General features: G+C 54.2%; 1 protein-coding gene across 29 annotated transcripts in view; it reads right to left on the bottom strand.

Annotated features, from left to right (window-relative positions):
• PTK2 (protein tyrosine kinase 2) overlaps positions 1-24021 on the bottom strand; it is a 261143-nt gene that overhangs the window by 25985 nt on the left and 211137 nt on the right. For 28 of the 29 annotated variants that reach the window (XM_040494532.1, XM_040494512.1, XM_040494533.1 and 25 more), the window contains 4 exons: positions 13270-13381; positions 5204-5290; positions 1625-1762; positions 726-866 (listed from right to left, as the gene is read on the bottom strand). In XM_040494532.1, coding sequence (XP_040350466.1) covers positions 726-866; positions 1625-1762; positions 5204-5290; positions 13270-13381 — 478 coding nt within the window. Of the gene's footprint in view, positions 1-725; positions 867-1624; positions 1763-5203; positions 5291-13269; positions 13382-14077; positions 14214-24021 lie in introns of those variants that run through there. The other variant, XM_040494531.1, reaches the window with a different exon arrangement.

Genomic DNA, 24021 nt, shown 5'->3' on the forward strand with positions numbered 1-24021 from the left:
GTCTCTCGGCCTACAGTTGAACAGCGTCTTGGCTTCAGGGAGCGTTTACTTGATCAAAGCACGAGGGCCCGGCTGTGCCCTGCCCAGGAGACGTACGGAGTCGAGGATCTGTGCCCGCAGTCCTGGCTCTGTCAGCCATCCTTTTCAGGCCGCTCCAGGAAGACGGAACCAGCCGTGCAGGGGACGGGGGAGTGGGCTCTGAGGCTGAGGGCACAGGAGTGCGTGGCATGGGGCCCCGAGTCCGAAGGGCCCTTGTGTCAAGGGACACACAGAGACCGCTCTGCCTTTCCACTTCCTCTCTGCCCCAGAAGACATCTGAGGTGGCTGTCACTCGGGCTGTCCAGACACATGGAGGGGGGCGGTCGGTATGTGTCGGAGCACGAGAGGAGAGGCACCGGGCAGGCAAGGCCTGGGTCCTCGGCTGTCCAGTCACACGTCCTGCAGCAGCAAAATGCAGGCTCTTACGTGCGAGCTGACACTTAAGGGGGAGCTGCTTCTGCGAAAACCACAGGGATGCTAACACCTCCGAGCCCCCGATGCCACCAGCAACATCTCAGAAACCTGGTGGAAAAGGGAATCCAAGAAGAGGAAATGACCCACTGTTGCCGGCGTTAGGGGCCAGATGTGAGACAAACTCTCTGGTTTTGAAAAGGATGAACCTTTCCGATCGTCTGCAGCACAGCAGACCGCGCCAGCGCGTCACAAGCGGAGGGGGTCCCAATTACCAGGATGACCAGGAATCTCTCCTCTTTCTCGAGCCAGCGCTGGTCCTCCTCCATTTCCTGCTGCTGCCGGATCAGCCGCTCTTCCACCAGCTGGGTGGGCAGCACCTGCCCCATCCCGCGCAGGTCCAGGGCCGCAGAGTCCTGGCGGGAGGGAAATACAAGAGCGCATCCACTCTCAGGGGCCTACTGAGGATAGTTTTGCTGTTTTCTGTGTCTTTCCAAAGGAAACGAAGCAGAACAGCAAGGGCGGTGGAAAGAGGGCCTCTCACACTCCGCTCACGGGAGCGACTTTCCCAGAGGCGGCTCGTCACCTCCTGCCGAGCATCTTTGCCAAGTGCAAGGTCGTTCAGCCCACAGCTCCACCTGCAGGGACTTATTCTAGAGAAACGATCCAGGGAACGTGCAGAGAATACATCACTGGTTACGGTGAAAGAGTGAAAACAGTCTGGAGGTGGACCAGAAGGAGGGTTAAACTCGGTGCACACGCTGCGGCAGACCGAGCAATTGTTAAACACGCTCACTCCAAGGACGAGGGCACGGCAGTGACCACAGGTGTTCTGGGAGTCCAAGAAACAACATTTACTATCCCAGGAGCGGTTCTCGGTTTACCAGGCAAATCTGGTGAAAGTTACCATGGCCCACAGAGTGGCAGGCTCTGTCCCCCTGCCCTGCTCCTTCCGGGGACGTGCCTCCCGCACACGCTCATTACGCTCAGGCTGGTGCGCCGCCTTTCGGACGGGCGGGCTAACGGTGGCGGCGTCTCTTGGTTTCAGTGAAAAGGACGCACAGACTAGGAAGCACTGGGGCACATGGAGCACCCTGGTGTTCGAATGAGGTCACCGAAACCAACAACTCACTTTGGGCAAAGCTTCATGCTAACACACGAACATCCAGCTTACCTCCACGTTGGGCTGCCACATCGATATCTCCTGTGGTCTGTGGTTCCATGAGTCCGTCTGTTCCAAAAGAGATGCCTGACCCGGGTAGATGCTGCCAGCCGTGGCTGTGACCCCATGTGAGCCAGGATAGCCAGACACCTGCGAATGGGAGGCAGCGGGGGTCACACTCCTGCACAGCTGTGCCCTCCACACGCAGGCCAGCGGCTCAGATGACAAAGAACACCGTGGAAACGCAACAGTGGTGCCCGAGACATCCACGTCTGGATCCCCGGAACCCGGGGCTGTGCCCCCTCATGTGGCAAAGGGACCTCACACACGGGATAGTAAATGAGGAGACTGGAGACGTGGCGGTCACCCTGGATTATCCGAGCGGACCTAATGGGAGAAGCAGGTTCCTGACAAGGGCCAAGGGGGGCCGAAGGGGAGAGAAGGGGAGGTCTGAAGCGTGCTCAGAGAGGTACGGCAGGGCCGGCTCTGAAGGCTGGGGAAGGGCTCACTGGCCAAGTGAAGCAGGGGGCCTTCGGAAGCTGGTCAAGGCAAGGCAATGGATTCTCAACTAAAGCCCCAAAAAGGCAATCCACGAAGGCCGCATCGAGAGCTAAAGCGAACACACCAGCAAGTCGGAAACTGTGTCCCGTGCCATTCTGCAGCCTCGATGCCAAAGCAACAGGGACCACGGTCACGGCTCTGTGGCACTGCTCCCGAGCGCTCTTCTCTAATGAGCTAGAGCTGGCGGTGAGCGAAGTCTGGCCCCGTGTCCCCACAGCGGTGGCCATGGTAGAGACAAGGCGCTCAGGTGCACGTGCAGAAAGAGTTCAGGGCAGAAGGAAAACGAGAGGGCTGTTTATGTGGTTCCCTCCCTCAGTCACGAGAAAAAGGGGACGGAAGCAGCATTTGCTTCCATAACTCACTAGGCGAGTACTGTGTGGCCAGAGTCGTCAGTTAATTCTTCGATGAGATAAAGCACAGCCAAACCCGTATTTCCAAACATCAACACGTTCTTCAACAAAGATTTCGTGCATCGGTTACGTCTCCAGGGATGGATTTATCCCCAAGTTGCATACTGACAACTAATAAACTTTCAAATAAGATGTATAGACCGTTCTCATAGTTTACTTAAAGGAAAATATTTTTTTAAACATTTATTTTTTGAGAGAGAGAGAGAGAGAGAGAGTGAGCAGGAGAGGGGCAGAGCGAGGGGGGGACAGAAGATCTGCCCCGACAGCATGGAGCCCAACGCGGGGCCTGAACTCATGAGCCGCGAGATCATGACCTGAGCCAAAGTTGGACACTCAACCGACTGAGCCCCCTGCCGGGGCTCCCCCTTGAATGAAGATATTTTAACAAAAAAATTCCACTAACATAAAGAGTCCTATCGCTATTTTTGGTCGGAAGGGACACACTGCTGCCAGAGAACTTTCAGGAATTTGCACAGGAGATTTCAAGTGTTCTGTGGCAGCCACACAGCGGAGTGACGGGATCCAGTGAACATTTTAGGCCAAGAAGGAACGTGAGACAGTGGCAGGCAATGGCCCGCTGCTGTTCCCATTTGCAGGACAAAGAAACCTGGCGCCTGGGGGAGGCGAATCGTTCATTTCTTCAATGAAAATAGGAGTATTTTAACTTCTCCGCCGAATCCTCCCTCTGTTCTATACACGCCTGTAGGCACTTCAAGTGGAGGCAAGTCTCCGTCCTCATGGGCTTCCACTCCACGGGGCGGCGGCCACTGACCAACGGGCACCAGAGCCCCGGGTCGTGAAAGCTGCGCAGACCGGTGCCCTGACCGCACGCTCTCTCGGTCTCGTCAGCGGATGCGGCCGCGTTTTCTCTCAAGAAGCCTGGGGTCCGGTGCCTGCCCGGGGCCCGGCTTCCCTCCTTGGGCCACCCACACCCCTCCGGCTGCTCTGAGCGCTGCCCTAGGTCCGGGTTCCGGCTCTTCAGCCGTGATGAGTCACGGCCAGGCAAGCTGTAACCCACGCTTCCGGCGACCGAGGGGCCGAGGAGCGCCTCCCTCGAGGGCGGAGGGCACGGGGACAGTCAGTCACCGCCAGCCTGCGGAATGAGGAGCTGCCCCGGAGGACCCGATGGCTCACCCTCCCCTGGCAAGTGGGGGTCTCAGGACAGGGTCTCCCAAAACAGGGCTGCCAGTCCTGTACCAGAGCTCCTGGGGGTGCCTGCTCACGATGGAAAACTGCCGGGCCCCCGTTCAGAATTAGTACGCGGGGGTCCGGAGGCAGTCAGCCAGGCAAAGAGCCGCCGCGTGTCCGCCTTTGGCGTTCTGTCTAGCAACATCCTTCTAGCTCGGAATGGCCTGCCCTCACCCGGCAGCCCAGCACCGCACAGGGAAGAGTGTTGTGTTGTCCATACTGACCCAAGAGGCCTGGCTTTAAATAGAGTTGAGAGGCACGTAAAGGAATAAAAGTGGTTTCATCTGAGTGAAGGCGGCACAGTAAGCGGGCTTCTGTTTGCTCCCTGAGACACGGATAACTCAGGGGAGACGGCAGTTAAGGGAAGTTCTCCCTCCCCAGACAGACACTCGAGTACCACCCGCTGTTTGTTTAGCGTCTGAGTCCTTCTCCGGTCAAGCACTTTCTATTAGAGGCCGGTGTCACGGCTCACCCAGCCAGCCAGCCAGCTATGGATTTCGGTGCAGTCGCCTCAGAGGCGCGGCAACGGCAAAGCCACAGCCGATACCAATTATAAGAGGGGGTTTTATTTCCCAGAAGCGATTTGGCCCGCCACCCAAATAACATCACTACGGCTAAACAATCTGTGGAATAGTCCCCAGCACTACAAAGGAGTGAATTAGTGACACCCTCATCAGGACGTCAACGCACAGACATCACACCAGTCAGAGCAGCTGAGCACGGGGGACGAGCACACCCTGTCTGATCGTTTATCTGAAAGCCAAGGACACGCCACGCCAACCTCTCCTCACAGTCAGAGGGTGGCTGCACCGGGCAGCGGGCGACATGGGGAGGGGAAGGGACCCTCCAGGCTTACAGCAGTGTTCTCCAGCCGGTGTGGCGCGGGGAGCACGGTGTCCACTTCGGTCAGAACTGGGTCGAGTATACCTCCACAGGGCAAATACCCTTCCCTCAGAAACAGAAACATTACTGACTTTGCTCTGGTCCTTTCCTTTCGAGGACAGTCTTTCCCAATTTGCATAAGCTACTTATTAGCCTGGAAGTCTGACAAGCTTTCCACACCTGTCCATATGGCATCTGTCCAGTTCGCAAGGTACAATCGAATGTTGTTTTTGCCTTCCAGAAAAACCGCCCAGGTCATCACTACCTCTGCGCAGTAGGAGCCGCTGGGTTCGCCTGCGCCTCCCCCAACAGAGGAAGGCGATGGGGCTGAGGACGTGGCACAGGACAGACGCCCAGCTGTGTGAAGGCCACCCTCTGGGGCTCAACACGCCGTCCACTTACAGCTACTAGTCAGAGTACTTTCTCAGTTCTCTGCGTGCCAAATCACTCGTAAGTACAGAAATGAAAAAACGAATACATGTGACACACCTCCCCAGCCCAAGCGTGAAGAAGAATGCATCTCACATCTGTCACGACTGGCATATCGTACCTGGTAATGATTGGTCTGTACCATGTGCTGGGGACTGGGATAAAATCCTTCGCTGGACCGTGGACTGGGGTAACCAGGTCTGCTGGGCTGTGAACAAATCAAGAGAGCGTCGTATGAATGAGTGTTTTGATAATTCTGTTAAGTCTATGTTTCACTGAAAAGAACAGAAAAAGGTATTTCTCCAAAACGCTTCCGTCGGAAAGAATGATCAAGGGTGTCAAGGCACTTCAGCGGGGGAAGCAGCCTGTCCCAGCGACGTCCGGGGCACAGGATACCGCCACGTGACACAACAAAGCCACACCCCTTCCTCACGACACACACAAAGATGAGCTCAAAACGGGATCGTGGATCTACACGGAAGCGGCAAAAGTGCAACACTCAGGGGAGAACAGGCATCTCTGTGACCTGGGTGAGGCGACCGTTCCCTCGATACGACACCAGAAGCTCAATCGAGAGTGAAGAAAGATAACCCGCGCTTCGCCAGAATTAAAAGCTCTCGTGTTGCAAGTGAGGCTGCCGAGAAAGAGAAAGAGACAGCCCACAGAGTCTAAGAAAATACTGGCTGATCACTTAGGAGACAGACCCAGCAAACACAAAGAACGCTTGTAACTCAACGATGAAACGACTATCTGGCTGAACATGGGCGAAGGGCGAGAGGCCCCAGGGAGATCCACCGGTGGCCAGGAAGACCCAGCACCCAGGAGACGCACGTCAGGAGGCTCTCCGAGCGGGAGCCGAGCCCGTGCTCCTTCCGCTCTGCTGCTTCCTGGCTGCGTGACTGCGGGCGGGCGAGGGAGCCCACTGGCTTCTGCATCTATCGAACAGGAATCCAGCTAGAGGGACGGTGAAGTCACTCCCAGCTCTAGAATTCTCAGTCTGTCTGTGGCATACATGAATTGAAAGTTCATAGCAAAAGTGGTTTAGCCTGAAATAGAAGATAAGCCCATGAAATCTTCTAACCCTGAGGGACTGAACGGAGGACAAACCCACTGCTCTCCAGCCAAATGAAGACCAGAATAAAAGCAGATGGACTCAGGTACCAGCAAAGCCCAGGGGAGGAAAGAAACGCTTCAGAGTCTGCGTCTCCTCCTGAGGACGCACGTGGTCCTGCAGGAGCACACGCTCTGCTTGACTTCTGGGTGTCTAGGACCCTCTCATCACCCCACAGCTCTGCTCACACGGCCCACTGCCCGGATGCCTCCTGCCTCAGCCTGGGAAGCTCCACCCCAACTTCTGAGTCTTCTACGGTGGTTCCGTGCAACCTCCTGATTTCTCCCACAGACGTGACGTCTAAGTCCTCAGCTCTCCTCCGTCACGCGATTCAAATCCTGACTGGGACTGCGGCTACCTCTGTACCTGCCCAAGCCCTGCTACTGCGGGGCTGTGAAATCTCTGTGGGTGGGGGTGCCTGGGTGGCTCAGTCGGTTAAGAGTCCAACTTCGGCTCAGGTCACAATCTTGTAGCTTGTGAGTTCGAGCCCCGCGTCGGGCTCTGTGCTGACACCTCGGAGCCTGGAGCCTGCTTCAGATTCTGTGTGTCCCTCTCTCTTCGCCCCTCCCCCACTCACACTCTGTCTCTGTCTCTCTCTCTCTCTCTCTCAAAAATAAAGATTAAAAAAAAAATAAAAAAAAAAATCTCTCGGGTGGAAATGCTCCCTTAGCCCATGAGCCTGCATTACAGTGGCCCAGATGCGGTTTACCCCAAACTTAACCAAACAGGAGGATGGATCCCCGAGACCCCCGGAAGCAGGAAAGGGACACCAAGGGGGTGTCACAGGCTTTACTCTGTGTTCTACAGTGGCATTTTCTACAAGTATGTTCCATGATGCCTGAGGGACTACTCTTCAGATTTATAGTTTTAAAGATTTCATTTGAACAAGTAGTGAAGGAGAGGCAAAAAGAAAACAGTTCCATTATCTCTGTTCTATGATATTGGACCGGCAACACTCATTTTTCTTTCAAGTTTATTTATTTTTGAGAGAGAGAGAGCACAAGCGGGGAGGGGCAGAGAGGGAGGGGGGAGAGAGATTCCCAAGCAGGATCTGCACTGTCCGTGCGGAGCCTGGTGTGGGGCTCGAACCCACGAACCACGAGACCACGACCCGAGCCATGGCTTCACCGACTGAGCCACCCAGGCGCCCGCAACACGCATTTCAAAGGTATGTGTTAACATGTAGGCACCGCCATGGCGGTGTGGGACTCCTGGAGTCCAAGCGCGGGAGGAGGCAGAATCAGGACAGTAAGCAGCTCTCTGATGGTGGTACAGTTGTGTCCCGTGGCTTGAGTCCTGGAGGTCGCATGTAAGTAACAGGCAAAAATAACAACTTTTCCTCAGTGTGGCTGTGTGCACCAAGCCGACGTGCTTTCCGTACGATCTGACAGTTGGAGGACCAATGTCACCGGGCGGTATTATCACCCTTTTCCAGAGGATAAAGCCGCGGCTCAGACAACTTCGTCAACGTGAAGAGACTGCACCGTCCACGCGGGCAGACCTGCTCGACCCCGGTGACGCCGCCCTGTGGCAAGTGTGCTTGGGCTCGACAAGTAAAATGGAAAATACAGAAGGAACTGATGAGGGGCCGGCAAAGTCACCACACAACGTCCCACAGGGACTCAAATACCTGAGTGGGTAACAAAAAAGAGCACTTGCAAGGTTCCATTTCAAAATAAAACAACAGGGGGGCGCCTGGGTGGCTCGGTCGGTTAAGCGTCGGACTTCGGCTCAGGTCATGATCTCACGGTCCGTGAGCTCAAGCCCTGCGTCGGGCTCTGTGCTGACAGCTCAGAGCCTGGAGCCTGTTTCGGATTCTGTGTCTCCCTCTCTCTCTGCCCCTCCCCTGTTCATGCTCTGTCTCTCTCTGTCTCAAAAATAAATAAACGTTAAAAAAATAAATAAAAAAAAAATAAAACAACAGGGAAAAGGATGAAAACGGGCTTTATGGCAGACAAGACGATCGCGAAACCGAATTCCACGAACCCACGACCACGGAGAGCGCGTGTCCCGTCAGACGGCTGTTCGTGTTCCCTACGAGCAGGACGCCAGCACGGCAGGGGGCGGGGGTGCGGGCTGTGGTCAGGGCCGTTCACCTCTGCGCCGCCACGTTCCCGATGGGGTCACAGGGGTGGGGCTGTCGTGGGGACCGACGTCCGGTTCTTGGAGGACGGCTTCCACGTGAGCGCCTCGGAACTACCATTCGGCAGGTTACTCCGTCTCCTCCTCTAAGACACACACTCGGATTTTAAGGTTTTTAGAAAAGCAAACCGTGGAGCTGCGGGAGATTCTGCCCAAGTCTGGCCACGTGAGGCGGGGGAGGAAAAGCCAACACACCCTAAACCGGCGGCTCTCCGTCGGGTGGCAGTGTTCCTGCAAGGCCTCCAGGGCACCCGCGAGGGCGCCGGGCTGAGCCCGACGGCACCGGGGGTCAGAACGACGGGACCCGCTCTCCTTTCAGGTGCCTCGCTCGACCGTAAGTAGGTAAACAGCCACGGTCCTGCGATCTGAACCCAAATGACACGTGGCACAGCTTCCCACACAGTGAACCTACTGGAACAGCAGCTACTGTGCACGCTGACGCGCCATTTTGTTTCGTTTGAACTTGTACCAGGGTTTTTCGCCCTTCCAGAAAATCGCATCGCCACGGCCAGTGCGTTCACGCGCGGCTGGGGCCGTGGGCTCTGCAGGCCTAGCGGCTGTCTGTACCCGTGGTGTGCACACACAGGCGAGCACTTGACCATCTCACCGCTCCTGAGGGTCTCCTACAGGCGTGTGCATAACGTCGTAGTTTCCTTCTACAGTTAGCAGTCTCCTGGAAGAACCAGCGTTTTGCAATTAGGAAGGCGTTTTATTACCCACGTATTCCACTTCAGGGTCAGCAGTGGGGCGTCCCAAAATGCTTCTTATGTAAGCGGAGTGCTTGCTGCGTCCTGTTCGGGCTGAGAAACGCTGCTGAGACAGCCACTCTCAAACACTATCTTCAGGACCCCTTTATATTTTCAAAAACTACCAAAGACTCCAAGAGCTCTTGTTCATCTGGAATATATCTACTAATATTTACACTAGTAGAGATGAAAACACACACTTAAAAGTAACAACAAACTGGGGCACCTGGGTGGCTCAGTCAGGTAAACGTCCGACTTCGGGTCGGGTCATGATCTCATGGTTCGTGAGCACCGAGTCAGGCTCTGTGCTGATAGCACGAAACCTGCTTCGGATCATCTGTCTCCCCCTCTTTGCCGCTGCCCTGCTTGCTCTCTCCCTCATTCCCTCTCTCTCTCTCAAGAAACGACAACAACAAACTAATTACATGTTAAAAAAAGTACCTATTTTTTCAAAACTAAAAAAAAAAAAATCAGGGAGCAGAGGGGCACCTGTTACACGTATGTAGATAAATTCCTTCAACGTTCGGCTTCACAGAAGGAAGCCTCTCTGCTCTGTGTGCTGTGCTGTTTCGCTGACTGTAGCACACAGAGAACGCCCAGCCTCACGCAGCAGTAAAGCTGGAGAGGAGACAAGGGTGTTAACAGTTTCTTAGCACAGCTGTGGGTACTGTTTGTTGGTGCTGCCCCCAAACAACAAGCGGCGGTTTCTTAAGAGTGACTTTTGCGACGTGGACTCTGAAACGTATCGTCTGTTGGAATCCATCACTCCGTCCTGTACTGGGAACGCATCGTCCACCTGCCCACGTGTGATCCTGTAATATCCTGCAGCGGTCACCTGGAAACCGGGAGTCCCCGAGTCCCGTGGACCTGTGCAGTGCTGACCCATTTCAGCATACGTACGGAGAAAGTCATGTTTGTTCACAGCACTCTGAGCTCATCACAAAAGTCTCAGAATTCCGAAGCTCTCAGGTCATGGTGATGGGGGTAAGTTTCTCAAAATTCTAATTTTTGCTTGAAGACTCAAATTGTATCACTGGCCACAAACACGATCATCTGTTCTTGATGACACAGTCTTGCTTCGTTCCTTGAGAAAGCGCCTACCGAATGCGTGACTCTGACCAACCACAGCGTCTGCCCACTCCTTTTTCAAGAAACACTGGTCTTCCGCGGGGAAAGCGGTCAGTTCCGCAGGCCAGCCGCACCGCAAGCGTCTTCCGGTACTTTCTGTTTCCTCCCCCGGAGGACACGTGACCGCTTCGCCGGGGTCGTTCCGCGGCACCCCGGCGTCGCTCTGGCACAGGCGGCGAAGAACCGGTGGTGACCAGCTCGGTCTGGCACTGCCGCCCTGGCGTGCATCGCGGGGACGGCCGCTTGGTCTGCGGTTACATCTGCAGCAGGACTTGGTGCCAATGCCAGCGGAGTGGACGAGGCCAGGGACACGTGAGCATTACTACGAAATGGGTGTTGCTCCCACGGCCCTCTGAAACGGTCTTGAGCCCGCAGATCCAAGAAATACATTTTTAAAACTGCAGAGAAAGGTATTTTTAGCCAGAGGCTTTCCCGTGAACCGACGGGGATGTGCAGGACAAATCACCGAAATGAAATGAACCTGGAGCGGGGCTCCCCGGGCTGCGTTGCTCACGGGCAAACTTCTCTGAAGATTATCTTGTGTCCAAACGTTGGTATTAAATACTGATGAAGAAACTGATAACAATTTTTGATAATCAGCTTTGTGGTTATGGTGCCTTTGCCCCTAAGTACAATTAAGCTTTCAATTTTGAATCTGGAACGTGGGAGAGAAAAATGTTTCCCTTTAAAAAACTAATTAGGCTACGTGACAAATGTTATTAGTACGCAACGTTCATCTACAAAAGCCCGAGATCCTACATGAACTGAAGAGGTTTAAGTGGAATTTATTGTCCGAAAACAGCACAGGCAGAACTATAACAACTGATGAGGCTCCAGACTTCCCGCTAAACGGGGTGGAGGGTCAGGAGGTGACGCTGGGCTAGCGGGCTGGCCTCTCGGAGACAAGGGACTCAGCTGCACGCCGGTCAAATGCAGGGGCCATAAAGCAGAGTTCGATTCCACGGATCACTGTGGAGGAGGGAAAACTGTGCCCAGACCTGATTCGGGCCGGCAAGGGAGCCGGGTAATGAGCGTGTCTGTTTATGTTCATTGGGCGTCTGTAGGTTTATACTAGCGTTGGCGAGTTTCTAGCCATGAAAACGTTTAATCCAGGGCTTGCCAACCTTTTCCTCAAAGTGTCAAAGAGCAAATGTATCAACCTGTGCAGCCACAGTGATGGGGTTGCAGGCTGAAACCAGCCAGGGACAGCACACCAGTGAAGCATGCAGTTCATTCCAGTCAAACTCCAGCGACAACAACAGGCAGTGGGTTACGAGGTGCTGACCCGATCTCCGATGAGAGAGAAGAGCCTCAAAATAGGCATTCTGAAAATGTCTCGAAACCAGAAAGAAAGGCCTTTGTACTCTAAAACAGAAAAAGCCTAACCTCAGACTACACCTTCCAAAATTCAGCCACACGAGCATTATTAAACCAACATTCTACAGACTGAGCTACAGGAAAACATTGAGACGGACAATGTTTCTTCATTCTGTGGAGTTTTGGGGGAGCGCTACAAGATCTGGGGCTCACCGCCAGGTTCGCACAGCACCTGACGCCTCCGTGACTCCATCAGGGCCGCAGAGGCGGGACCTCAGGCAGCCTTCACCGCATCCCCGAGGGCGAGAGATGCTAACACCCTCGCTTCACAGAGAGGATGGTGAGGCTGGGAACGGGGAGGCGGACGGCCCAGTCATCGGAGCCCCATGTGAAGAGATCCACTTGGCCCTTCGGCCTGAGGAACTAGCTTCCAGACTCTCGTGCCTCCCAGGCCCGGACCACTGTGCTGTGGCTCAGTGTATATGCAAAGCGGGAGGGCCTTACATGCTGGGATGAGGGGCTCTCAGTTTTTCTGTGGGTGACAGCAGATCTATCGTTAAATCAGGAGACACGGAAGTGCACTGGTTTCGCTCTCACTCAAAGGAACACCGGTCGAAGGTGGCGTTGGCTCTCCTCCTTTGGGCCTCAGTGTTTCTACTTGTTCAGGAGGCTGGACCAGGGAACCCTCCACCTCAAAATTTCTGAAGAACTGTGTCAATACCCGTAGTCACCGTAAATGTGTGATGTTTTACTATTACACAGTTGAAAATATTGACCAAGAAAACAGAAGCTTTCAGGCATCGTTAAAAGTTGGTATAATATTTAAATAGTACTTTGTGCTATCAGATTTTCTGAACGTTTTTCAAAAAGAAAATGAAATAATTGCCAGTATCTGCATATGCTTTTAGCTCATCAAACAGAAAGTAAAGCCTACCATCTATTTAAATTCCAGAAGACGTTCTGAACTGGATTATTCATGGCAAGTAAGCCACTGTGTGAAAATACCTTTCTTTCAAAAGCAAAAGGTATCTGAAGAATTCTCAACCGCATGAGAGGCTTTAACGGCCAACTATGAGCAGAGCCCGGCCACCGCCGTTTGGCTGAGCACGGGGGGTGGGGGGTGGGGGGTGCCTCGGTGACCTCGCAGGGCCGCAGGGCTTGGGGGAGGGGGACAGGCGAGGCCCGGGGGTGCAGCCAGCTGATCCTGACGTGCAAACGCGACGCCTCCGGCTCCCGGCCAGGAAGGCGGCCGCAGAGAGCAGGTAGGCGGCACGTGTGCACAAGGCTCGCAACCAAACCCAGCCCTAGAGGAAGGGAATTGGGGACCACGGGACTCAGTTTACGGCAGGGCGAAGCATGGAGCGTTCAGGGGTCTGGCTTCGGTCTCTCTGAGGTCTGCACCCCGGCTCCATCCTTCGCGTGCTCCCTGAGCGGGGGAAGCCCTCCTCCACGCCTGGCGTGCTCACTGCAGTCTGGGGGTGGGGGTGGGGCGAGCCGAGGAGGAGCCTCTGAAGACCGCGTCTGACCTCACACAGGGCCTCCAGCCGAAATGCAAACCAGGGAACGAGTGCGGTGAGGGTAACACGCAGGGAGCAGGGAGGCAGGCGAGGGAAGAGGTGTGACACTGGCGGCTCCTGGGACACCCTGACGCCTGGGTGCCTCCCACAGACAGCAGCTGCCTGCACCGGCAGCCTCGAGAGTTAGCGGGAGCGATGCCAGAGTTGGGGTAGGGGCCCCTGCTACCTTGGGTGGCGCTTCGTCGGACCCTCCGGAGTCCCAGGACACTGTGACCTGTCTTCGGGATTCCATCCTCATTCGTTCTTCTTGCTGAACCTTCTCCTCCTCCAGGATGGTGCTAGAGAGAGAACACACGGTTCAAGGGGAGCTGACGGCCGGAGCGAGCGGGCACACACCAGGCCCCCCACCCCCGGGCTGACGTAAGGAGCGCCGGCCGGCCGACGAGAGGGCAACGAGGACGAAAGGGAGAGCCGATCCGGTCTCTAAGGCTAGAGGAGCCCCGGTTCCGACGGCGAGCCCGCTTTCAGCACAGCCGCAGGGGAGAGAAGGGCAGTGGGTGAGACCGGAGAGACCGGAGAGCTCGTGGAGACCCAGAGGAGCGCCAGGAGGGGAGGTCTGTGAGCAGAACGGCACGGCCCCGAGACACCCCGAGCAGCACTGGGTCGGGCACGGCCACGCCTCGGGGCGGGATCCTCACACGCACACGGGCCCCCACCCCAGCGCGCCGGGGGACAATCCACAATCCGGCCAGAAACCTCCCCAACTTTCAGCTTTATCTCGTCGGGAAAACGAGGCCACGGGCTGCCGGTGCCGCCGCCCGCCACGCTGAGGCCACCTGCCGCCCCGCCTGGCCCCGGCCCCCATCCCCACCGGCCGCTGCGGCTCCTGAGCCGTGGCCGCCAGCCCGCACACCGCCCGGAGCAGCCGCCGCGAGCCTCACCAGCTCCCCGGTCCGCAGCGCCCGCCCCCCCCCCCCCCCCCCCCCGCCCCCAGGGCTCGGTAGGCAGCAGGTCCCCGAACCCTCGGTCCTCACCAGGCTGCGGCTCTCTCCTGCACGCCTGCGGCCCCCGGCTGCTAAGAATGACGCTCATTCACGGTTTCGAGCCTTCTGGCAGAGCGCAGTCAATAACCACCCAGAATTACTCATGAAAGAGTGAGGTCAGCTGCATAGACCCTTTCCAATCTGGGAATCTGCTCAACTGTTTCAAAAAGACATTCCTGCCTGATGGGAGGCTGGAGCGGGCTGTTTCTCACACAAGCTAACTCATGCGATCACCTTAAAGTCAGGAAAGCACAGAAATTCATTTCATAATTGCTCTGAGTCAGCAAACCATAACTACAGACGTGAGGGCTTTTTTTTTTCTTTTAAAGGCATGGGAATGTTTTCCTCACTGATGACATTAGTGTGTTAGAGTAAAAGCTTTCGGTCCCAAGATTCCACTCCCTCTTGAAAACATGAGCGTGGTTTCCTTCGTGCTCCAGCCAGACGATCACGGCTTAGAGAGGAGCACGGAACTTGAAGAGCGCTTAAGAGTTAGCGTCACCCTCCAGGCTGGCAAGGGGCGTGCCGAGCCGGCACTGCTAGGAGGCTGGCCCTGGGGCTGAAGGAGGCCAGAACCCTGGTCATGATGCACTGCCAGCATGCGTCCGCTCGCCTCCTGCTCCCACTGGGCTGAGAGCTGCGACCTGACAGCCCGTTGTCTTACGTCCAGAATCAGTGTAGACGTGGAGCATCGCTGTGCGCACGAACGACGACGAGGCACAGGGCGCCCGGGGGAGTCAGTCCGTTAAGCGTCCGACTCTCGATGTCCGGCCAGATTCCTAGCAGTGCTGGCTCGGCACACCCCTTGCCGGTCTGGAGGGTGAGGTCACGATCTCACAGTTCGTGGGTTCAAGCCCCAGCGCAGAGCCTGCTTGGGATTCTCTCTCCCTCTCTCTACCCCTCCCCTCCCCTTCTCTCTGCTCCTCCCTCATTTGTACTCTGTCTCTCTTTACCTCTCTCTCCAAATACTTAAAACAATGAGAGGTGAGTGGGTGAGTGAAGCCACAACCAGTAGAGTCAACTTGCTGAGCGGTCAACAAGTTTCCAGCCCTGTACTGTCCACAGGGAAGGAGTGCAGGCCACCTTCTTTCAGATGGCCACTGGGAACCGGAGTCCAGCCTGGGGCCAGTGGCCCGAGAGACGAGCTCCCCCGGGTTAGTTTGTCTGCACCCTGCTCTCCTCCAGGGCCCTCAAAATAAGTAACAGACCCCGAATCAGAATTTCCAAACGTTTCATAGCTTTTAACGACTGAAAAACCCATAAAAGTCAAGGAAACATCATCTTTTTTTTTTTTTTTTTCCAACTTCTTCAAATAATTAAAATACGGGCAAGCTATGAGGTGGCCAAGCAGGACATATTCTTTAATGCCACGGGAACTGCATTTTAAGTAGGCCCCACTGAGGCAGTTTATTTCATAAGGCTTGTTTTGTGATATGGGCCACCCTGATCTTAAGGTTACTGTTCCCCCACAAAAACTTCCAGAAGGTCACGTGAGGTCCCTTGCCATGGGAGACCCTCTCAGGCTCCGTCCACCCTGCTTCTTCCATCCACATCCGTCTCCCCCACTCTCTCCGAATCCTTCACCGTAGCCCTTTGACCACATAACCACGTATGCGATTTCACTGCTCCGAGGGATCTGGACTGTACGTGTCCCACCGCTGTCCTGTCCATTTACAGCACGTGCACGTGGCAGGCACTGCGGTATCTCTTTAACCGAACCCGCCAGTCACGTCCCTTGTAGAACAGCAGTAACGGCGAAGACTACTTGGATCCCGGTATTTGGTTCTCATCCCAAAAATCACATGTCGGAATGCTTCTGAGAAACCGTCACTTGTTGCTCAGAGTAGTCAAGAGTATAAATAACTCATAAAAGATCTGTTTTTACAGTGGGAAGACTAGTCCGTAGACGGAGTAGGCGTGCACACAGAGACATTTCTGAGCCGTTCTCTGCAAAGCTGCGGCGCAAGCCCGAGCAACAGGCTAGAAAGCGCAGAGGGTCAAGGAGGTCAAATTTAAACATATTTTCCCAAACTGCAAATATTTTTAGTAGCGATACATTCCATGTGAAAGAGTCGGGCCGCCTGCTGTGAGCTGGCAGGGAGCCCCCATGGTCTCCCCTGGGACGCCAGCCTCTAGGTCTCAAACTTGCAAGCAGACGAATGAGCGAGGGCTTGGGCTTTTCCCTTACAGACATCCGAACGCGTGCCCGTCCACCAGCCCCACTTAGGGAGACAGGTGTGAAAGGCGAAAGAAGTACAGTATGTGAGGTTTCTTTTGTTTTTCCACTTCCCTCACAACAACAGAAATGGTCCTCAAAGGAATCGAGTCAGATTCCGAGGACAGAGAGCGTCCTCGCTGTCTGGGGGGGGGGGGGGGGGGGTGCTGCCGACTGTGCTCTCGTGGTCCTGCGCCCACCGTGAGCAAGTACGGCGAGGTCTGATTACATTTCCATTCTGGAGCGACAAAATGTGATTTCACTTCTGAGGCACTTTCGTGGAGAGGAAAGGAGTGGTCCAGTGGGTTCCTCTCCTTCCAGGACTGAGCTAAGACACAGAAACAAATCTTCAACCCAGACCGGGTTCGGAGTGGGAAAGGGCCATCGGTCCCGCACAGCTGACGGCCGAGCCGTCCAGGCTGTCCGAGGAGAGAGCGAGAGCCGCAAGCTGTGGGCTGCGCCTCTGCTGGCCTGTGTGGCTGCAGGTGGCCTCGTCTTTTTCAGCGTGTCTGCTTATTCCTAAACGAGACTAGTAGTGTCCGTCCCACCCATCGTTAGGGTGGGGAAGCAAAGCATGTGGGGGGACATCAGTAAAACTTTTCAGTAGATGTCAGTTAGCTCCGCACTTTTGCACCTGACCTTCTGCTACTAGGAAAGAAAGGAGATTTTCCGTTTCGTTTCCGCGGCGTTTCTCGTGTGAGTGGAGGCACTACCATTCTCTCCTCTGAAACTACACAACGTTTCTTCTTTTAAGTATAGGAAATACCCTTTGCTTGAATAACGTTATTTTCAAGATTGGGCTTTGATCACCTAAACACAAAATCAGTCTGGGTTTATAGGCTACTTAGGCGAATCTGGAAAACATCCAGACTGAAAGGAAAAGAAGCCGAGAGGGAAAGAGCTCGTTCTGGCAGGTTCTCAGGAATACCCGTTTTGAAACATGATCTCTTTTAATTACCCCACACTGCCTCACCACAAAGGAATGGAATTGACCTTTCAACAACAACAACAAAAACCCGGCTGATATCTTTGCAGAAAACAAGTCTGGAGACTTCAGATGAAACTGTGAACCATGCATCTGTAAGTGGCTGACTGGGGAGCTAAATGCAAAACCTGCAGTGGTACAGCGCCTGCCCGGGCTCTTTGTCTCTTACAAACGGCAGAGGAGCCTGGACGTCTGGTTTCGCGAACGCACCGAGACTGCGTTTCTCTTCGTGTTTCCCAAACTGCAGGAAATAGCGCACTTTTGTTTGCTTGTGGCACTGCTCATCTCAAAATGCTTTTCAGAGAAGGGATTTCTACTGAAATCTTTCTTGGGGCACCTGGGTGGCTCAGTCAGTTAAGCCTCCGACTTCGGCTCGGGTCACGATCTCATGGTTTGTGGGTTCGAGTCCCTCGCTGGGCTCTGTGCTGACGGCTCAGAGCCTGGAGCCTGCTTTGGATTCTGTGTCTCCCTCTCTCTCTGTCCCCTCCCCTGTTCGTGCTCTCTCTCTCTCAGAAATAAACAAACATTAAAAAAAAAAAAGTCTTTCTTTAAAAATCGTGACCTCTCTCTGTTTCTGGCAAGTTTGCACAGCTCCTATTGGACCAACACTCATGCAGACAGTGACTATGGGCTATGGACCTAGGACGGCACAGGAGAGCAGCCCACAGCAGCCAGACTCTGAGGGGGCTGGCACCATGGGGGCCATTCGCCAGAAAGCAGGCCCTAGTCTTATAGATTCTGCCCAAATCTCTAGTTGAACCTGGAACCACGCACACAGGACAGGCTCTGAGCAGCCCCGCTAAGGCTAAGAGAACTGAACTGAGACATAGGCTACTGCCCACAGCATGGGGAGAGAATCTGTGATCCGAGACCAGCCTAGCTAATTGCCTGCTAAAACACACAAACCATTCTCCAGAGGAATATAAGTGATTCCAGAGTTTCTGCGATCTATCACTCACAATGTCCAGTGCACAATCTCTATATACAAATAAACTCAAAAATACTCAACATACAAATAAACATGAAAGTGTGATCCATTCTCATGAGGAAAAAACAGTGTAAAAGAGGCAACTCCAAAGACAACTCAAGGTTGGAATTAGCAGGCAGGGATTTTGAAGAGCTATTGCATTCAAGGATATAAAGGAAAATCTGTTCATAATTAATGGAAAGATCAGAAATGTCAGCAAGGAAATAGAAACTGTAAGAAGGAGCCAAATGAAAACTCTACAATGAAAAATACAGTATCTGGAACAAAATCTCTGCAGGATCGAATGACTGGTAGGGTGGAGATGACAGAACAATTAGGCGGCCTGAAGATAAATCAATTCAAACGATCCAATCTGAAGGACTTGGAGAAAAAAGACCGGGGTTGGTGGGGGCGGGGGTGGGGGAGAAAAAGAACACCCTGGGATGTGAAGGATGCTATCACAAGGAGTAACAAACACGCAATGGGAATTTTAGAAGAAACTGGAGCAGAAAATACCTGCACGAATAGTTGTGAAAGGCATACACTTACAGATTCAGGAGTGTCAGGGAAGCCAACGTATGATCCATACAGAGAAAACCACCCCCGGTGCATCCTCGTTAAACTGCTGAAGTCCAAAGATGAAGAGGAGCCCGTGGAAGCGGCCAGTACAGAACGACAAAGCATGGACAGAGGGATGGTTTCTTTCCCAAGGAAGTCCCCTGACTTATTAGAAAGAACAGAGGTCAGGAGGCAGCACAAGAACAGCTGTAACGCGCCAAAAGAAATCTCCTGTCAAGTCGGAGCTCCATTCCAGTGAGATGAAGTTCAATTCGTTTTCAGATAAGAACCCCCAAACTAATGGAATTCACCACCAACAGACGTACACGGGAAACGCTCAAGTTCTTCGGGTGAGTGGGAAACTGAATGGAAGACGCCTAGCTGGGAAAGAATGAAGCGCACTGTGCAGAGTTAAGTATGAAAGGCTGTTTCTTTGCTTAAAATACTGGCTAACACACACACACACACACACACACACACACAACCTCATTCTGAGAGGTCACTAACATTCACACATGAAACCTATGGCATCTAGAGCACAAAGGAGCGAGGTGGTGGCAAACGGGTCTTCTCGGCTGCCAGGACTCGACCCCAGTAAGCACAGTCCAGTTGCTAACTCAACTCGAAGGAGGTGGGGAAAGTGAAACGTGCATGTTGCCATCTCTGGAGCGATCGCTACAATTATAGCGCGGAAGGTACTGCTGAGATGCAGGTGTGGGGCTTAGAGAGCGAGGTGTGGGAGAGAGGCCGTTGTCCTCCAGGTGCCGACCCCTCAGCCAAGAACAAGTGGACCGAGCACAGGGCACTCTTGAGTCCCTCCGGGCTGGGCTTTAGCCGCGTGTTAATCTGTACCCGGCACAAAGCCAGGGTTTCTCCATCTGCTTCCTGCACTCCTCCGTCCGCCATCTAGACAGAAAGGGAGACCTTCATGGCCGCTCTGCTGTCCCCTCACGTTCTTAGGGATAATGACCCCGGAGACAAAATTCAGTGAAGAAGAATGAAAAACGGCTGCAGAGGAGGCAAAACTGGCAACAGAAACAGGACTGAGGGCAAGGGTTTCCATGTGGGCTGGGAGGGCAGCACTCCGACCGGACGGAGTCACTGTGTGCAGGGCTGACACATAACGCCTCATCTGGTCGGAGGCCTCTCCTTACAGGTCACACAGGTGAGGGAAGACCACGGTGCGTGGGGAAATCCAGGAGGCTGGGAGCAGTCAGCGACCCGGTCGGGCAGGAGGGCACACTGTGGCCGATGGGCAAGAAAGAGCCCTGGTCTCGGAGGCAGGACAAAGGGGCCCAGGGTCTGAGGTCTGCCCCTTGTGAGCCGCACAATCCAGGGCAAGTCACAGGACTTCCTGAGCCTCAGGCTCCTAAGCGAAAAGGGAAATCGTTACTCGTTCTTAAGAACCGCTGTGAAGTCAGGGGCGCCTGGGTGGCTCAGTCAGATGAGCGTCCGACTCTTGACTTCGGCTCAGGTCACGATCCCAAGGTCATGGGATCGAGCCCCGCGTCAGGTTCCATGCTGCGCGTGGAGCCTGCTTAAGATTCTCTTTCTCACTCGTGCTCATTCGCTCTCTAAAATCAAAAATGAAAGTAAAAAGAACTGCTCTGAAGTCAAAGAAGGAAATAGGCATGAAAACGACCTTTGCAGCCGTGTAAGTACAAAAGACTAATTTTTATGAAATGCACATTTAAACCTCACTGGAAATCTGCTCACACAAAACCAAGCTGTGGAGGTGTAACGATACGCACACGGTACAGCTCTGAACAGCCACGTGTGGGCAGGAGCCAAGGACGGGTCACGAGGAGCCTCACGGAAGCAGTTAAGACATAATCCTTAGTGCAAAAAAGGTCAGTGTCATATCAAATTCCTACTAAATTGCAATTTACTCTTGACTTTTTAAATTACTGGTAAGGCTAAGGATGAAAAAAAGAAAACCCAACAAACAAAAAAACCCCTGAAGTTCAGACGCCGTGAACATTTGAAGATGTGTGTAGGACGACCTGAGAAACTGATTACTCTTCTAGATAATATCGAGACCCAACAGGCTGGTGAGGGAAGGATACAGATATGATGACTAAGGAGAGATTCAGACACCACCTTTGAAAGGAATTTTGGAAGCAAATACAAAACCACTGAAGAAAATACACAGAGAAGTGGCACAAATACCTTGTATCATCGATCAGACCCAGAGCTTTTCATTTGGAGTCCACTTAGTAGGATAAATGAAGAATCAAAAAGGATTAAAAAGACTTGTATAAGACACCATTCACGGATTAAAGGTGGAAGGTCCACATCTCTGTGACACATCTGTGAAATGTAGTCATATTCGGTACGTGGATCACGACAGCTAACGCTTTTAAATCCAGGTGACCAGACTTCTCTCTGAAGTACCTGGTCGCTCCTCTGTGCGCTGAGATGCCCAGGTCCCTTCCAGATCTTCGGGAGCCGCTCTGGTGTGACCAGAGCAGCGGTGACAGGGTGTGCGCCCACCCCGAGTCTCACACAGCCCGAAGCATTTCAGACAGTTTCTCGTGACCCTGAAAACCAAGCTGGGTGGGACGTGGGACCCTGCTCCTCCAGGGAGGCAGGGTCACTTGCCCAATATCACGCAGCCTTCTCAAATCCCTTCTTCAGCTCTGACCTTCCTAACACAACACTCACCACTCTGAACAGCAGGGTGAGCTCCTGTCTGTGCCCACGCCCGTGCAGGTTCTACCTCCCCGAGCACCGGATGCACGGTTCGTGTCCGGGTTGGGGTGGGGGGGTGGGTGGGCAGCCTGCAACTTCACTGGAGTCGATGGTCAGATGTGGTCTGAAAAACATGTAATAAATCCGCGGCCGCAGCCGCTCCAAGCTGTTACTTCCTAACCGGACACATCTCTCACAGGCCAGCTTTGCTTGACAAAGTTCAAAAGCAAACACGACCACATTCTCAACCTGACAGCCCGCCCTCCCCCGCCCCCAAGGCCCGCGCTGCAGACGGCCTCCAGTCACCCCTGCGGGGCCTCATGTGTGACTTCCACCGCCGCTCCCTGCCGTATCTGGGGCCCCAGAGGCCCACGCGGCACGTGCCGCACAGTCGGGAGGTGACAGGACAAAGATTCGATGCAGCGCCCGGCGGCCATGCGGGTGGTGGCCCCTGCACACGCCAGGTGCTGCCTCTCCCTCTGGGAAATTTCTCTGGTTCTGGCTGAAAACAAATAAGAGAATCACAGGAGCAGGAATTCCTTCGAACACTGGTTTTTTTCTTTTCTTCCTTCTTTCCCCTTTTTAACTAAGCACTGACCACGTGCCCACAGTCGCGGTCCCAAGGCAGAGCGCGACAGTGCACATACGGCTATCTAGCCGCGTCTCGGGTCAAGGCCTGGCGCGCGACAGCTGGCAGCCTGAGCCCGGGACTCGGCGGGCTCACTGCCCAAGCTCGGCCCTCCAGCCTCCTTATTTGTGAACGGGCGGTGGTGACGTCACCTACGTCTCCAAGGACCGTGAGGACTAAGATGACCCAACGTGTGAGAGTTCAGGGCACAAGGCCTGGCAACGGAAAGCACTTAGTAGATGCTGGTTTCCGATGACACCACTATGGAAGTTGACGGTAGAGGGCAGAGACCGGCCATCAAGGAACATGGTTTGCTTTAAGAGGTCTTCCTGAAGACCACAGCGATGGAGACCAACTCAAAGCACGGAGCGCCTTCCCCAGTGACACGTATTGGGTCAGCGTTCTTTCAGGGAAATGGTTATGTTCTTTTACCACTTATATCCTTTTTTTTTTTTTTTTTTAACGTTTATTTATTTTTGAGAGAGAGACAGAGTGCAAGCAGGACAGGGGCAGAGAGAGAGAGGGAGACAGAATCTGAAGCAGGCTCCGAGCTCCGAGATGTCAGCACAGAGCCCGACGTGGGGCTCCAACTCACAAATGGTGAGATCGCGACCTGAGGCGACGTCAGGGGCTCGACTGACGGAGCCACCCAGCCGCCCCTCCCACTTATGTTCTTTTGCCTAAACTTCATATGTGAAAACAGTGAGCATAGAAACACGGAGTCGTTTGCAAAGGTTTACAAAACCACTATGTCTGGGGCGACTGGAGTGCTCGTTCACCGCTGGGGGCAGCACGTTATATCGGCTCCGGAAAACCAGCAGGACCTACCGACCCTACACCTGTGCACGCCCGCTGACACTCAGAGACGCGCCCAGCTGGCATTCCTGTCCCTACGCTCACCAAAAAGACACAAGAGCGCTCTGGGCAGCCCAGCTGGAAAGCATGTACATTCCCAACAGGAGGAGGGATGAACCGGAGCACCACAGAGCGAGGAGAAAGAGGGGCAACTGCCTGAATAACGCGGATGGCCTCCAACCAAATGCTGAACGAAATAAGCAACGAACAAAAAGCACACACTGAGGGACACCACTGACATAAAGCTCAAAGGCAGGCAGAGCCAATCCACGGTTAGCGGTCACCCTTGGAGGGTGAACTGTCGTCGGAAAGGGCTGTTTTCTTATTCTGCATGTCGGCTGCGTGGGTGTGCCTGACTTGTGACAAACCAAAGAGCTGTTTACTTCCTGGCATGTTTATACGTTCACATCCTTGCACGGCAATACAAAGTTTAAAAGATACAAAAATCATGGTGTAAACGTTTACACTGGAATTTTATTAGCGTGTTGCCCTCATTTGCCAAGAAAGGACTTAAGAAAGTCCACATGAACCTAACCTGCCTCCCCGGACTCAGCTGCCAACAGGCGACCTTGCTGTGTGGCGGCACAAAGCCCTGGGCCAGGCCGGGTGCCGGGGGAAGCGTGAGCTCCGGGAGGGCAGATACTGAGGCTGGGACTGCAGCTTCCTTGGCATGTGGGCTACTGAAGAACTAACTGAGCTACCCAGGGATTAAGTGGTGCTTTCATTCAAAAACTGCTCCGTGCACCCTTACAGCCTGTCAGTCAGGACATGCGTGGCTTGGTGCACACTGGGGTCACGTTCACTGCAGGTCCCTGGGAGTGCTTCCACTCGTTGACAGGCCACCCGCAGGTTCCCGTCCCTGTGCTTCTCTGGGGGTTCACATCCGTGAGTAAGAACGCAGGACGTACGGAGGACAGACATGGGAGTCCTGGGGATCCACCCGTGGAAGTGTGGCCCGGGACGGTCTGACCCGGCGGGGCGAGGATCATCCCGAGAGCCTTTTCTCAACGCACAGTGAACAACAAACACATGGCCC

Source organism: Herpailurus yagouaroundi, unplaced genomic scaffold (assembly GCF_014898765.1).
Source record: "Herpailurus yagouaroundi ecotype Mexico unplaced genomic scaffold, PumYag 186, whole genome shotgun sequence".
NCBI lineage: Eukaryota > Metazoa > Chordata > Mammalia > Carnivora > Felidae > Herpailurus > Herpailurus yagouaroundi.